The sequence below is a fragment of the Dermacentor andersoni genome, chromosome 7, assembly GCF_023375885.2.
Source record: "Dermacentor andersoni chromosome 7, qqDerAnde1_hic_scaffold, whole genome shotgun sequence".
Classification (NCBI taxonomy): Eukaryota; Metazoa; Arthropoda; class Arachnida; order Ixodida; family Ixodidae; genus Dermacentor; species Dermacentor andersoni.
The window spans coordinates 68,434,803-68,451,771 of record NC_092820.1 but is presented as its reverse complement, the minus strand read 5'-3'; the positions used below and the strand labels follow the sequence as shown (position 1 = coordinate 68,451,771).

The 16,969-nt window shown below is 46.1% G+C and overlaps 1 protein-coding gene across 3 annotated transcripts in view; it reads left to right on the top strand.

The window, feature by feature from the left end:
• The window catches only part of eIF5 (eukaryotic translation initiation factor 5), a 43,327-nt gene that overhangs the window by 18,729 nt on the left and 7,629 nt on the right, over positions 1-16,969 (top strand). For all 3 annotated transcript variants that reach the window (XM_055072819.1, XM_050181625.2, XM_050181626.3), the window contains 2 exons: positions 2,202-2,576; positions 10,294-10,548. In XM_055072819.1, coding sequence (XP_054928794.1) covers positions 2,202-2,576; positions 10,294-10,548 — 630 coding nt within the window. The remainder of the gene's footprint in view (positions 1-2,201; positions 2,577-10,293; positions 10,549-16,969) is intronic.

Below are 16,969 nucleotides of genomic sequence, written 5' to 3'. Positions count from 1 at the left end.
AGGCTGCAAAATTGACTCGGAAGCCCTTCACTCCTGCATTCCTCCTAAACGAACTTTGCAGTTCCCAGTTGTTAAGTTCCTCCCTGTGGCCTTGTTCCATTCTATACAGCAGTGGTCAAACGAGTAGCTGAATGTCTTCCCGTAATTGTATCTCAGGCTCATATGGTTGGCAGGTCCCAAAGTTCCCTAAGTAGCCAAGGAAGCTGCCAAGTCCTAATGTAAGTGGCCATAAAAAATCTACACTTAGCACCACTGAATGTTACTAGAGCAGCCTTCAAGTGATGGCTTAATGTTGTATCACCTAATTTTCATTTTAACATCACTGATGCGGACTGCATCTGTATGTGTGCGTTTATATAGTCAAACCCAGATATGTCAAAACTGAAGGGGATCACAAGAAAGTTTAGTATAGGTAATTCTATGTATAAAATTACATTATTATACAAAACGTGCGAGGTGATATTACAGCTGTTTGTTCTACCCAATAATTAGTTACAGCATTTACTCTCATAATGATCGTACTTCTTTGTCAAAAGAATGATGCAAATTCAGGGGTGCAATCATTACACGGGTAAAATTTCCCACGAAAAGATTTTTGTTTTTTTTTTTCTCAACTCAAGTTTGCTGCAGGATGACAACAGGTCAACAAACAAGCGGCTTCCGCTGTAACTGTGGGACAACAACACAAAAATGGCGGCCGGCGGAGCAAGCCGAACACGCCGAACAAGTTCGGGGTGCGATCATTACACGGGAAAGAAAAAATATTGAATATTTACGACAAAATTCAGGGGTGCAATCATTACACGAGTGTGATCATTATGCGAGTAAATACGGTATATGCGGGTTCGATATATCCGGGTTCGACTGTGGTATAGCAGGGTATGACTACTTTCCCTAAATTCAATCATTACCACGATTTCGTACTAGTAGTTACCCGAATATAGCACGCATCTTTTTTCAGAGAAAATAGTTTCGAAAGTGGCAATGCATTTTGCACTATGGTCACGGGAAATTGAAGGTATCTTCAAAAGTGATGAACCAAGAAGACGGCACACTTTTTTTGGGCACTTGTGGAATAAGGTCGCTTATTTTTGGGCAAATTCGATTTGGACTCCCAATTATTCAGACCTGTTGGCGGTCCCCATCGAACCCTGTTGTCAGTCAACTCCTATCCTAAACCTAAATTTACTAAAACAATACCTATGCGTAGAAATATCTTAGGTTAAATTGCACACATTGTGGATGCCGGTACTTCTGGTTTCAGTAAAGTACTTTGATACTTTTTCACTGGTCACAGAACTTCTCCAACACTCTGTGGGAGAACTTCGTACGCTGCCAACAGTGGCCGCATAGTGGCACCTTGAGGGGGCAGGTGGTGCAGCAGCTTGGTGGTGTGTTTGCTGCGTGATTCCTGTGGTGGCTTTACATGTCTTTTCGGCCTTTTAGCTCGTGCAAAGTATCTCAAGAGGTCCTCAGGAGCTTGAAGAGCAAGGCCATAGACCTGTTGTGTGCAGCAGTGTCATTCCTGCTACAGAGGGACGGGCAAGAGGAGCTGTCAAACTTCGTGAAATCAACCGCTGAGAGAGAGCATTGCACAGGCGGGCGATCGCTGGAGCACCCTTTCTTGTATATGTAGCATGTCCCGGCTAACGTTAGCCGAGGATCAGAAAAAAAGGGCAGAGAAACACTGTGCAAGATTGGGTCATCCTCTGGCCATCCCTGGCCCTTGCGCCAATAAAACCCGTGTATCACTATAAGCAGCATGCCAAAATCTGCACTGTGTCAGTCTGGTGCAATTGGTCCTAATCCTGTCTAAGTTGTGCTAAACTGCCAAAGGTAGCCGACGCACCAGTGGTTGTAGCCTCCACATCTGCAGTAGTGCCCCTTGTCCTAGTAGCTGTTGTCCCTGTAGCAAAGTTGGTCCAAGTTTCATGACCAGTGGAAAAGATTAAAGGACTGTGTTTTCGATTTGTAATGTGTACACATGTGCTGGAAAAACGTTAGATTTTGGGCGGGTTTTAAAGTGGGAAATCTTGAAAAAAATTTTTAACACTAAAACTAGAAAACTTTTTTCCTCTTGTGAAAGTGCAGTTTCAATAAGAATGGTGGCCTACTTTATATTGGGCTTCCTATTGGTTTTTAAGCACTAGTAAGTCCTGGGTAAGATTGCAATTGAACGGCCTGTCCCATCCCGCACGCAGGTGGAGGGCAAAGGCAACGGCATCAAGACTGTGCTGGTCAACATGACCGAGGTGGCCAAGGCCCTGAACCGGCCGCCCACCTACCCGACCAAGTACTTCGGCTGCGAGCTGGGCGCCCAGACTCAGCTGGATGCCAAGAATGACCGCTACATTGTCAACGGGGCCCACGAGGCGGCCAAGCTGCAGGACATCCTGGACGGGTTCATCCGCCGCTACGTCCTCTGCGCCTCGTGCGACAACCCGGAGACGGTGCTGGGCGTCCTTCAGCGCAAGGGTGTCATCACCACCAAGTGCCGGGCCTGTGGCCACTCGGGCACCCTCGACGGTGCCCACAAGCTGAACACGTTCATCCTCAAGAATCCACCGCCCACGCAGGTAACGGCTGGTCAGGACGGCACTGGTCCCTTTTCTTGCTGGGTGACCTGGAACGGTCGGGGAAACTCTGAGCACTTGCAGAAGTCTGCACATTGTCCTAATTCTTTTTGAGTAAACTGGAAGGGAGGGGGGGGTTGACGTCGTACTGCCCATGTTGTAAATACATGTTCGTAGGTTGGCTATCTTGTCAGGCTATCGGTGGTGTCCAAAACCCGACGTTCAATGTTTCCGGCTCCCACAGTTGCTTCTGCTGCATGCAGCCAGCAAAAGCATGGCCTTCAAGATCTGTATTAGATGCCACCTATGGAGCTCTCTAGAGCACTGCAAGTTGGCTTTCCAGCCCTGACTTTTGCGCACCTCAGATCCCCGAATGTACCCTTTCATCGGATGTCAACATGCAGCTCTCGCCATCTAGTGGCGACATGTTGCAGTGGGCTAAAATTCGCTGATGCGTGCATGCGGCATCGAGGTACCGAACACGATTGCTTCTCTGTTGAAATTTCTTTTCCATACTTCGGGCTACGAAGTTGGGGGTGCGGCCCTTACACGAGTTTATATGGTATATGAATACAAATGCAGTCACCCACCAATCTCTCTGGATAAATTTTGGACCCATTTATTTATTCTGACCTACCACCTACAGCGCCATTCTCTTACAATCAATGCATAATGGCAACTTAAATTTCGGCCTCTGTTTCGTGAATATTCAAGGAAAAAAGTACATGGAAATTTCTAAGCGTTACGAATACCGCATTGCGATTTCGAATATCGAATCGATAAAGAAAGCGAGGAGTATCGGATGTCGAAAACTTTTCAGAAAGTTTAATGCTGACTAATTTTGTGCAACAAAATGTGGTGCTGCACATGCTGTGGAGTAACTTACCGTATTTACTCACATAATGATCGCACCCCTGAATTTTGTCGTGAAAATTTGCTTTTTTTAATTTCCCGTGTAATGATCACACCCCGAACTTGCGGCAGCGATATGTCGTGTGCCAAGTCTAGCTAATAATGTCGAATGTCTAGCTAGCTAGCTAGCTAGACAAGTCTAGCTAACCATCTGTCGAATGCTACGCGAACGACTCTTCAAGACAGACCAAGTGGGCTGTACGCACCAAATATTCTTAAGGGGAGACGCGGGTCTTGAAATGACAAAAAATCGCAAAAAAGTCGATTTTCGGAAAAGTGCGTTTTCGCTACGTTTATACATTCAAGAATCCCTCCGCGAAATCTAGAACCTAAATATAATCGGAAAATAATAAAAAAACACACTTATACGGGCCACGGTGGCCGCGGAATTAGCAAAAAATCGCCAAAAATGTTCGAACTTCGCGCCGTCGTCATTTGCGAACGCGTTGGCCGGCGGGCGCCATTTTGAGCTTGTTTGGAAGCTGCTTTCTTTGTGCGTATTTTGCGTCGGTTCAAAATGGCGTAGGTGAGGAGGAACCGACGCTATCGCGTCATTTCTGAAGGATGCGCCCGTGCCGCTGATTGGCCAAAGCACGCACGCCCCCCGCGCGCCTCGCTCCTATTGGTCCGGCGCCGTTTGAGTGCCGATTCCCGCGTTCCCGACAGGCTGGTCGCTCTCGTGCGCGCTGCGTGTTTGTCTCTGTGATTTCATCGCGCCGCTCGCTTCTCGACAACGTTCGATGAAGTGTCTTTTTCGCTGCCTGAATGGCTGGAGGAGATCGTCGTCTGAAGACTACTACGCGTCAAGCGTTCGGCAAGGCGCGATGGCGGCCGTGGAATGCGCGATAGAAGACGGATAAGCTTGTCGTGTACCCGGAGTTGCCGGCTGCTGGTCTGCCTGAAGATTCTGCCGGATCGAGTTCCGAGCTGCAATCCAGTACGTCTAGCATCAACACTTCGTCCACCCACGCCTCGCGTGTTGGCGCAGACCGTGTAGATACCGTTTTCTTCACGACCGAAGAAAGAAGCAAGCGCGCTGCGATCGCCGATAAGGCGAAAACGCGCCCGGCGTCGCAGTCTGCAACGGAGCGAAAGTTGGAGCTGCTGGGTGTTGACACGAAAGAGGACGTCAGCGACAGCGGAACGGAACTTGCGATCGTGGATTTATCCGTGGTGCAATACTTTTTTGGACTTATGCCGTGTCCCGTGTGCGCCAAGAAAACGCTGATGCTTTCGAAGGACCCCGCCAAGGAGTACGGGCTCTGTGCCAAGCTTGTGCTGGAGTGCTCCACGTGTGGCATGCGCGAAAGGATCGTCGGAGGTTCACATGTCCAACAAGGATCACAAAAACAGAAATGCTTTGATAAACAAGCTTGCAAAGAGGCACAAGCCACCAACAGACTCTGCCTACAGTCTTGGGCATTTATAGGTATAGGTGTGACCTTTTGCTGAATGCACAATTGTGAGAGTGTGCAAGAGATATAAATTTTTTTTACAATTTAAATTCTGGGATTTTACGTTCCAAAACCGTGATTTGATTGTGGACCAATTTTGACCACTTGGAAAGCGCTACAACACAAGCACATGAAGTTTCTTGCATTTCAGCTCCATTGAAATGTGGCGACCACCACTGGGATTTGATCCCAATTTTTTGTTGTAGCCGTAAACTTTGTGGAAAGGACATATTTTGTTGTGGCCAGGAACTCTGCACAACTTTATTTGCATAGGGATGCCATTTGTGTGCCTTCTGTTCAACAAGGAACTAAAATAGGAATGTGAAGCTCATGGTGCTAGCTTTCTGGCATTGCTTTCAATGACTATGCACGATTTTGCAACCAATATCTCAATGTTATTTTTGCAAAATGGCAATATATATGTCATGAACTTGTTGCTGAAAGACAGGGCTACATGGTGGTGCAATTAATATTGCCATATTGTTAGCCCATTAAAAGTTACAGTGAACTGAAAGTTCAAACTCATTTTTCTCAGCTTCATTTTTTTGGACACCGCACACTGCCTTACGGGGGATCTTCATATGTTCTTTCGAAGTGCCAGCAAAATGTTTGGTATCAATATATTTGTGTCGAATGGATCTAGCCGGTGATGCTATTTATTTATTTCTAAAGCTGCCGGCTAAATTTTAATTGCCACTAAATACAAACGAAAATTAGCAGAAATATTTGAATTATGTTTACATCTGTTATTTTTGCATTATAATTGCACTGAGAACAATAAAAATAGCATCACCGGCTAGAGCTACTCTCTGGCGTTCTGGCCATATACTTTGTTTTTCCTTTTGACAAAATTAAGTTTTTGAAAAGTCCCGTAAGAAATTGATTGAATTTCTGTATTAAAAACTTTGCATCATTTGTTCTAATGAAGATATACAAAATCTAATTATATATTTGCAATCAGCAGAAAGAACTGAACAATACTGTTAAATATCATCCCTTTCACACTAAAATTAACAAAATTGGTTTTAAGACCCACATCTCCCCTTAAGCAGATGCCCCATTTCATTCCTTTCATCACTTTCCGCACTTCCATGACAAAAAAAAAATGCTACAACCAAACTTGCCTTTATTATGTGTAGGATTTATAATGGTTGTGGTCAACAACAACAAAAAAGGCGCCTTTTGATTCTTCCCGTCTGCATTCGTGGGCACGCAACAAAGCGCGAGCGGCAACGATAGCAGCCACGTTTACACCGATACATTAGAAGTGTACCCTATTCATACGCCGACGCATGTAACACAGCTATTTGCCCACCCTTAGCGGAAATGTGCCGTATTAGGATAGTAGTGAAGACGGATGCCGCAGTTTCCGCAGCATGCCTGCCATGTGTTCCTATATCACTGGCAGCTAAGCGCACCCATCTGTTTCTGTCCCCTCAAAGTGGACATGGCTACTTTAGTGCCGCAAACTTAATAATATTCATTACTGATACGGAAGAAACTGTTTCAATGCACATAATGTACTTGCGGCAGAAAAAATCGTGTTCGGTGCGTTCAGCTTGCTCCGCCGGCCGACATTTTTGTTTTGGTGTCCCGCACTACGTACAGCTGCAGCCGCCTATTTGTTGACCTGTTGTCATCCCGCAGCAAATGCAGGATGACAAAAAAAAATTGCTGGAAATTTAACCCACGGAATGATCACACCCCTGAATTTGCGTAAATTTCTTTTTGACAGAAAAGTGTGATCTTTATGCGAGTAAATACGGTAGGTACACAGAAATCAAGATATACAGTATGGTCAACTCTTACTCAAGGGAACACCGAATTAGTATACCAGCACTGATTACAGCTCAGTTATGGAATATAAAGGTGTGAAAAATCTTCTTTTTATCAGTAGGATTTCTGTTCAATAGAATCAAGTGCTTTTTTCTTTTTCTCTCTGAAACTAATGAATTAGCGACATTCTGTTGCACCAAACACCAGTGAGGTTCTCCATTCAATAGTGGGCCTATGTATTGAAGCAGTCGTTCTTTAAATGCATAGAAGGTTCTGCTTTCCAGTTTTTGTCTTTTTCAAAACACAGATGGGCTATGCCAACTTTGCAGTTGATGGGTTATCGCGAGGCCAATCTGCGCGCTAGAGAAAAGTACTGCGCATTAGTTTCCTACTTTAGAAAGCATAGAGTAGGCACACGCTCAATTCGGGGGCATGTTAGAATAGGGCAAGTACAGTCGAACCACTTATAACCACTTATAACGATCAAGTACCACGATGTATCGATTGTAAAGACATTTCGGCACATTTACAATTTTCCAACCCGGCCTGTTGAAACCACTTGCAGATATAACGAATGTTATATAAATCAACGTACTGTTATAACAAACACTTCGAACTGTGTCTCGGTAAAACAGGGGCGCACACGAAGTACCAAAGCACGGAAGCGTTGCCAAAGCGGTCGCGCGGTAATGCGTGCCCCGCTCCTGTCAAACCCCAACGACGACATGGTCGTCGAGATAAGCGAGTGGCTGCTGCACGCGGATTTCGGAAGCTGCGAGTGCTCCCTTTGAGGTGTGTCTCCAGGGAGGAGTGGCCAAGATAAACAGCACGGCAGCATACAGCATAAACAGCACAACACTGGGCGTGCGATATCGGATGCTATGACGGAAGCACTCTCGTTTTTGCACAATTCCCCGTGCGGCAACATCCGCGCTAGGCCTATTTAAACTTTGTGGGACGACCGTGCAAATTCCTTCCATGGGAACAACAGCCACACAAGCATTCCTGTCGTTACTGTCGATGTTAACGTGACCCGAGTTGGCGCACTGCCGCCGGGACCCCCGGGTCTTTGGGACCTAAAATCTGCTGAAAATTCGAATTTCAGATTTTTATTTTACGCATTCCTGATGTTTCCATGCTTATCCCTGCAATTTGGTTACAAAATATAGCGTAGTCCTTCCGTTATTGTGATCTAAAGTTGCAAATATGCAATTGTTGCCCTTTAATTTGGGGACAAATCCTGCCCAATTTTCATCGCGCATAACTCGATAACTGCAAGCTCTGCTAGCACCATTTTGGTATCATTCGCAAGCTCACATTTCTGGCTTTATTCGTCGGCCGGCAACATTGCCGGCGCTGCGGTCAAGAAACAACAGAAAAAGAAATTTGCGCCGCACACTATTATTGGCCAGTGTGAGCATGTGACCCAAGATGGCGAGTCATGATTGGTTCCAAGTACCACGAGCGCTCAAACAACGAAGGCAACTGTCATTTTGTCTTAGTCTCACGAGTGCGACGCTGGATATGCTGGAGGTTTGACAAAGTTTAGTTCCGTGAATTGTTACGGGTGGAAACGTATGAGACGCAATAAACTTCCGAAAGTGATTCCGTTGTCGCAATCGGCACAGGATACCCGGCAGCTTGCCACCGAAGTCGTACCGCCGCCGAACATCGCCGCCTCAACTGCTTTGCCGGATCATGCATTTCGATACGCCGGTTACACTCGCGTTAGAATTGAACACGGCTGCTGTTGTTGAACACGGCAGAAGAAAGGGATAAAAACTGCACACGAGAAAGCTACGCTCAACAAGTTGTCTCTACGACGGCCACTGATCGAAAGATTCGGCGTCTGTTGAAGGTCCGACTGCGGATAGGGCGGCAACAGCCTCTGGTGCGAAGCCCGCTACTCCGGACGTTGTCGTCGGACTTGCTGCAGTGAACAAATTTCTCGGCATTTTCTCATGTAATACTTGCGAGAGAGACCGTAATCAGGATTACGGTCTCTCTACTAAACTGACTGGTTTGCGAGATCTGCGGTGAAGTTGTGTCGGGATGGAGCTCGCAGGGAATTGACGGTCCGAAAACATGTGACCCTTTTGTAGTGAATGTACTTGCAGTGCATGCTATGTCGTCGACCGACAACGGCCATGAATTATACTGATAGCCTTTGGTGACATTTTTTTCGAACTTTCTTCTAATATATCAGTTGTGAAATGTTTTTTGCTTTCTCAAAACCATAATTTTGATGATGCCATATTAGAGGTGCATTATCTCTGCTTCTAATTGTGCTATCACATTAATTTTTTTTCCCAGAAAGGCAAAGCTGTGTAGAGTGCAAATATACGAAATAATGTTGTTGGATTTATTAGAAATCTTTTAGTCTTTTTTTAGCAGTTAGGTGGATTTCTCTCACTGAAGTTTGCAATGTTCTCATTTGATATAAAATTGGGCTAGAACACCGTACTTGCTTATTTGCACTGTTCGTTAGTTCCACATCATTTTCATATGTAGATATTTATTATGCCATGTATAGTTTGGTAATTAGCTCACTTCCAAGCAAATTCGGCAATAAAGCTTAATTTCTTCAATTTCTGGAAAGTTATTTACTCTGCAAGAAAACTGGATGTACATTTAAAACTAGCACATTGAAATACATAAATTCAGCAAGTTTCATCATAATAAACAAAAAATTAGTTTTCAGGTGCAGGGCCCCCCTTAATATGCCATTATCGGGAGATAGCGATTTGGTGACATTTCATTTACACGTTGCCCATTGCTGATAACAGTTGGTGGTGACATTCTATCTTGCCATCATCAAATTTTTTTGCCCAAAGCGACATAGATAACATTATTTTACGGCTTGTGTGTGGCTGACGCATAGTCGTAATGCTGAGACCACGGATGTCTGAACCCTTCACAGAATGGCGGTATGCCGCAGTAGTTTCTGAAATTTACGCTTCTGGCCAGCTAAGATGCTTCAACCTCTTATGCAGAAAATGGTCATGTCCTTTTAGGAGTAAAATACATCGCAAGATCTCTAATAAAAAGTGGCAGCGGCGCTTGCAGTTTCAAAATTGCAAGCGATTGGAACCGGGCTCCATTTAGAAGCAGTGCATTTCATTCTTTGGATGGTCACTTCTAAAGGAAATTTGCATCTAGGTGCAGGAACATACCAGGTACTAAAGTGACACTGAAAATCTGGTTTTCGCACCAAAGTAGCTGCTAAATTATTGTTGCTGATGGCAGCTTCAGCGTGGTTAATTTCTTAGCATGTTTAAGACAGTCCGTATACGACGAACTACTGATATAACGGCCACTTTTCACAGAGCTATCAAGTTCGTTATAAATGGGTTCAACTGTACTGCCAGATGTATCAGCAGTGTGTCTCGGCATTTTTTCTTTGTCTTGTGTCATAATTCCATAAATTCCATCTCGGCAGTCAGGATCGAAAAAGGTTGGCAGGTCTCCATTGTGGCATCGTGCTACCTTTTGCCATGCTGGCACAGCTGAGGTCGTCTCGTTGCCACGGGGTCACTGCTGCGATGGTTGCCTCAGCGTTGTGCTTGCCCGTCTTGCAGGAGGGTCCCAAGGGCTCCCAGGCAGCAGCTGTGGCGGCAGCTACTGCCGCCGCCAAGGACGCTGGGGCCGCCAAGGGCAAGACCAAACGCAGGTCTCGCGATGAGCGCCGCTCGACCACCGATGCCTCCGGCAAGCTGCAGAACGGCAGCGGTGGCGAGGACGGCTCCCAGCAGCAGGAGTCCGACCCGCAGGATGACGACTGGGGCGACGACGTCGATGACGACTGGGCCGAGGACACCAGTGAGGCCGCCAAGGTGCAGTGGCTGCCTCGCCTGCGAGACTAACCCTCGTAGTCTCGCGCGGGCTTCAATTCGGAACGAGTGGAGCGCGGCATCTTTTGTTGATGCCGTCCTCTACAAAGTTTCGCTGAAACTTCATATAACGAACGTGGATACAGTGAATAATTGGAAATAATGTAGTAAACCAGCTGTTCCCTGCTAATATCAGCATGTAACTAATATGTGCTTGTAACGAGTATTGGATATAATGAAAGTGTATTCGTGCTGGATGCAACTTATGACAAGGTTCGGCTAGACTTCTTTCTAATAATGCAATTTTGCATCACTCGTAAACTTAGAAGGGCAGGTACCTCAAGTGGTTTGATAAGGCAGTTAATTGTTCTTTGTCCAAGTTTTTTGTTTGACGCTTGACAAGCAACGGCACTACAAGAAATATACTGCCAGAATAAAATGCCTCTGCCCCTCGAGCCGTTTGCGTCGAGCACTTCACAACACATAGGGGTGATCACCCAGTGCCGCCCTGTGGTATAAACTCACGGTAAAATTTTACGTTACATGCACCTGAACAAAAAGTCGGGGGAAAAATAAATATCCTCTGCGGTTTTCTGTAGTGAATCTGAGGCTTTTCTCAAAAACTGACAATAACTTGGGTGCGAGCAGCATGTGGTTCTTCAGAAAGAAAAAAACACTTATTGCCGACCTTGAAGTCATGCAACTTTTGCTGAAGAGTGCTCTTAAGATCCTCGACTCCAGAGACAATGTTTAGCAAAATCTGAGAAACCAATTTATCACAAACATTTCTGAAAAATGGATTATAGAAACGCTTGCACAACATTGCAATGAAGTGAGATAAAAATAGACCTCATTATCGAACATGAAATTACATGTCTGCTAGTTTTCAGCACCATATCTCGAACAAAGGTTTTATAAATTATTTGGTGTGAGATCAGGCTCCCCCTTAGTAAGGCCCTCCTATCTTAGCCCACAGGAATGCTGATATTTGTGGAGCCTTTAGATAGCAGTGAGTGCTGCAAGTTCTTTGAAGGAGTGCTACAGGTATAACGTACTAGAATACTACTGGGAAGTAAGCCTTGCGCGGGCGGAGAGTGGGCCCTTTCCGCATTGACACCACGAGGTGGCACTGTCCGCAGCAGGCATGCTCGGAATACATCGCTAGGGACGCACCACCTACAACCTTGCCTAGTAGATACAGGCGTCCTATTCCGAGTTTGAGATTCCAGTGTATGTGCATAATAGAATAAACGGAAATGGCTGAAATGGTTTTGTATTCAACTTTGTCTCTCAGTAAATGAAACTCCTGATAAACGGAACCAGTTTCTCTGGTCACTTGAGGTTCCGTTTAAGAGTCCACTGTATTTTAGTTTGTAGTTTGTAAATTAGCCATCTTGCAGGGTTCTGCATTACAGTCGAACCTGGCTATATCGAACTCGTGAAAAAATTCACATCAGTTTGATATAGCGCATAATTTGATATAAGCCTGCTGAAGAATTCAATGTCATAAAAGCACATACCGTTTATAAAATCACTATGGATGAAACTAGCTTAGTTTCGCATGAAATTGTCCTGCATTTTCTTCTCCTCTGGCAATTTCGCTGCCTGCGACGCACACACTTCTCCACATTGTCTAAGGAGTCTGAGCAGCCGAAGCCACAACCTTCCACATTCGCGCAGAAGCACCGGACTAGTGTTATTGCACCAATCACCTCGGAGGATGTGGGCAGAGAACCCTCGTTGCTTTCCTCATTGTGCCCACTTTCTTTTGTGCTCCGTACGATGTTGGCAATGTAGTCTTTGTTTTCGGGCTCTCCCGTGGTCGTGACACCATCATCTGCACTCGCAAACTCTTCGACCGTTGATTCATCAACAGGTTCTGGAAATTCTGACAGCTCGCTCCAAACTACGGCAACACTGGCAACAGCTTTTTCACACTCATCAGAATTTAGTCGTTGCCAGGCACGTGGAAGCCGGCACAGTTGAAGTGATTTCGGATGAACCACTTGTTGAATTCTTTAGCAGGCTTATATCAAATTATGCGCTATATAAAACTGATGGGCATTTTTTCAAGAGTTCGCCAGGTTACCATGCGTACGCATCGGGTGCCACGGGCACCAAGTTGCGTGTTTGTCCGCTGCAGCCTTAATCTGCCCCTTATTCCTCAAGATCGTGCTGAGAGTGCTCCTCGGAACCTTGGACACTGCAGGGGCATCCAACTTCTCACCGCATTTAACCCGATTTATTTCTGCAAATTCTGCCGCTTCATCATGGCAACACTGTGGGAGAAGGCCCACAAGGTACAAACACAATAAACCAGAAAAGCAGCGAGACAACTCGGACTTGCACCATCTTGCATGACGAGGGCACAAGAGCCTCCGAGTGGCTGTCTGAGCAAGTGCTGCGGGTGGGCCAGGATCATTTTGTGCAGGAGGGGGGAGTGACGACGGCTTGCACCCCATGCGGCGCGGTCACAGTTGGGAGAGTGGTTTATAGTGTTTATTTGAAATATTTCGATGTAAAAAATGATTATCAGTGGCTCAGTAACTGAAAATTCTAAATACTTGTAGCAGAAACAAATGAGTTTGTACATATACATTCGTGAAACTTGTGGCAAAGTTGAAATGAGTACCGTAAAAACCGGACTATAGGTCGGACCGGAATATAGGTCGATCCCCCAACTAACGAATCCTCAAAATGAAAAAAAGAAAAAAAAAAATATCCTTTTCAATGGCAAAAGTACCGAAAGACATGACACCCTTACCATGAAACAAATGCGACTCGGGGGGTTGCACAATGGTGACAGTATTTATTTAAATGCTGCTTGCATGTGCACCCGGCCAAGTTTTTAGCGGTTTCGCGCGATCATCGACACGCGTGCTTGTCAACACCTTATTAATGGCGCCGAGCAGCGAAACAAACGAGATACGCGCATGTGTACACATGCCCTTACTTTCGCTATTTCGCCGCTCCGTGCCGTGATGATAAGGTGCTGACAAACACGCGGGTCGATGGTCGCGCGATACTGTTAAAAGTTCGTCGGGTGTACAGTACACAGAAGGGCACGAAGTGCGCAAGCGCTACTCCGAATCAGAGCAACGCCTTTGATCAGAGTCGGATGACGAGTGCTTCTCGCTGCCCAGTCCATAGGCGCGTGCGATCTCTACCGCTTTCAAACGGATGCATTCGGCAGTCACAGGCAGCGATCTTACACGCAGCTCGCGGACGGACTCCGCAACCTTGCCTTCCAGTTCTGCAGTCCACTGCGATCCGGCACGAAATGACGTTTTCTTTTGGTTGCTGCAAGTTGTAATACGTTGCTTTTGCCTCCGCCACTACCGAATGCTCTTTTCGGATACTTCTAGTTCGCGCTGTGCCGCCAGGTTGCCGTGGGCTTCTGCGTACTCAATCGCCTTTTTCTTGAAGGCGACGGTGAATTGACGTCGGCCTCCGCTCCCGCTAATTTTGAAACAAAATGAAAGTGCAGCCTTTAATTAATATAACTTTGCGACAATGGAAACGCAAAATGCTGGTGTCACAGGTGCCACAGCGTCGCCACGCCGCCATGCTGCTGATAGCGATGGCGAAGGCGGCTGTTTACTTTATCCGCCCATTGTTGCAAGACTTCCGTAGTTTTTCCGCCAATGTCCGGTATATAAGTCGAGGGTCGACTTTTCGCGATGGGTTTTTGAAAAAAAGTTCGACCTATATTCCGGTTTTTACGGTATCCATTGCAGCGTAAAAAAAAAAAAAAAAAATTGCTGGCTCTCCCGTAATTGAGAGTAAATGTAAGCATGAAATTGCAACTGGCAAATCAGCTCCTTGTCGCTTTTCCCCTCATTGTAAGTAAGCTCCATAACAGACTAGAAGCGGATTTGATTAGAAGCGAATGTGATACTCAGCCTTTCACAGGCAGCCTCGTGGCAAAGCAACTCGTGCAACAGACGTTTCAATTGTGCCCGACAGATTTATGGAGGCTGTTATGAAAATATTGGTACTCAAAAAACATTGCAAAGCTATCAGGCCTAAATCCAAGGCAGGATGTCAACATGATTTCCCCTTGAACATAGCACAGCTGCCAGCTAAATGCTCTATCCCCTCTTCGGAGCACAGAAACAGTTTGTTCAGTGTCAGTGTATCCGCACAATCTTGCGTTGCTACTTCCTCGCCTCACTTTTCTCCCCTCATATGTACCTCTGTAATTGCATTTCTCTTGCCCCTCTGTATTTTGATCATGCTTCAGTACTGAAAAGTTCACTTGCTGCTAGTTTGCTGTTGGGCTCTGCAGCATGGATTTGGCACTCGACATACACAAGTACAGTTGCCAGCGGATTTTTTGGACTCCAGAAATTCTGACTTGATGGCTATTCCAGACTTGAATGGATGCACAGTCACGGTTCCCATAGACCTCACGAATTTTCTATTTTCGCAACGAAATTTTCAGACGTATTTATGCCCCAAAGTTAGATTTTCCGGACTAAATTGCTCATTATGAGCTATCTGATCTAGGGGACGGCCCCGTTGGATTTTCCGCTGGCTTGGCCAAGCTTGGCTTCCAGTGGCCCGCTGTATAGCCTCCAAGATTAAGAGGTGCACACTGTCAATTATCGATAAAGTAATCTGGCTTGTGTCTGTGACCTCCATGGACATCTCTGCCAATGGGGATCGCCAATACAGTAGCGCTCGTCACTCTTGTGTAATTCCAAGCAAATCTGATCACTTTCAAGCACAGTATGAGGCAGGGCATTATATAAATTTTTAAGTTGCTCTAAGCCTAATAAATTTTATTGTTTGCGGTGAACAAGTTTTCTGGACCATTTTTCGGTCCCACGAAGTCCGGAAAATTGGATTGGCAACTGTATGCCTTCACTGTCCGGGAGATAAATTTCTGACTGAGGTGAGGGATCTTTGAGTCTAAAAAATGTTTGTCCTGCCTTATTTGCATCTGCATTCTCCTTGGCAAGGTCATCCATTTCAATGCTGCGTTTCTCAGGTACTTTGTTTTGAGCAGAACTTGGTCGTACAATTGAACCCACTCAGGACCATCTCCGATATAATGATTTGTCGGTTATAACGACCACATTTCAGTGCATTTACGATTTTCCTACGCTGCCTATTCAAACACGGCCACATACAGTAGAACCTCGCCGACACATTCCCGTTACGTACGTTTTCCCAGTGCCAATGCTTGCAATCGAGAACACAGAAAATGAGCCACTAAAGTTACGCTCATTTTTTACCAGTTCGTACATTCCCGGAACACACAATTTTTCGCCACCAACGTTCGGTATGTTGCCAAACTGCAATATTATTGTAGGTCTTGTGGCCGCTAGATCCCCTGTAAACAAGAAAATGCCCAAAGCACGCGCAATCGAGAACGATATATAGCTGCTTGCCGCGGCAGCGCTGAGTGCCGTTGGTAGTGTACTGCACACTTTTAGTAGGCGATAATCCAAACGTGCAGCCATTCGCTGCTGCAGGCAACACAATGTGGCCATCGTGTTTGCTTCATGGGCATCCGGCATCGGCCACCGGCTCGATTTCGTGTATTTCTCGGCGCCCTCTTCAGCGCCACGTAATAGGAAAATGACGCGTCTGCGGGCGCTGAAGCACCACCAGTTAGACCCACATCAGCATCTTGTGCAGCACCGATCCACACAACGCTTCGCATTACGTAGATGTGAACAGTAGTAGAGTCTGTCGAATTTTTTTGGTTACTCCGAATAGAATGTTTCCCAGCTAGCATGTTCTTTCTGTGCGTTTTTTTCCAAAACATATGAACGAGGTTCTGCTTTACAACGAACATTTTCAACAGTGGCGTACTCTTGCAACGAGCAGTTCAAAACCGGTTGTGGTAAAAAGGAGGGCACGCGTGTAGTTTGAAAGCAGGGAATCGCGGCCAATCTGGGCACGCAGGGGTGCACCCCGAGCTCCAGTCCAACGGCAACGACGATATGGCCGCCGAGATGAGCAAGCGTCTCTTCAGAAGCTCGGGGAAGGTCTCGCTTTCAAGCGTGCTTGGGTAACCATGCTTCAGGGCGAGGCAGAACGGAGGCCATGGCGGTGGTGGCGCTTGTTTTTGTGCAGTTCTCTGTTCAGTACCGCGTGCATCTCAGTCGCAATAGCGACACTCTTGTTTAGAGTCGGTGGACATTACTACGCCGTTACCGGGAGATCATGGTTCATTGACGTTTCGTTTACATTGTTGCATATAAGCATTGCGAGGGCATTCTACCTTTTAAACTTCATACTTTTTCGACCAAAGTGACGTAGAAAACGAAACTTCGTGGCTCTCGGCACGTGTACGGCTGATGCTGCAGCTGTAACGGCAAGGCTTGCAAAATGCAGGCAAGCCACAACAGTTTTTGCTTCCGGCCAACTGGCACGCTTGACTATCATATTCAGAATTCACTCGTGTCCCACT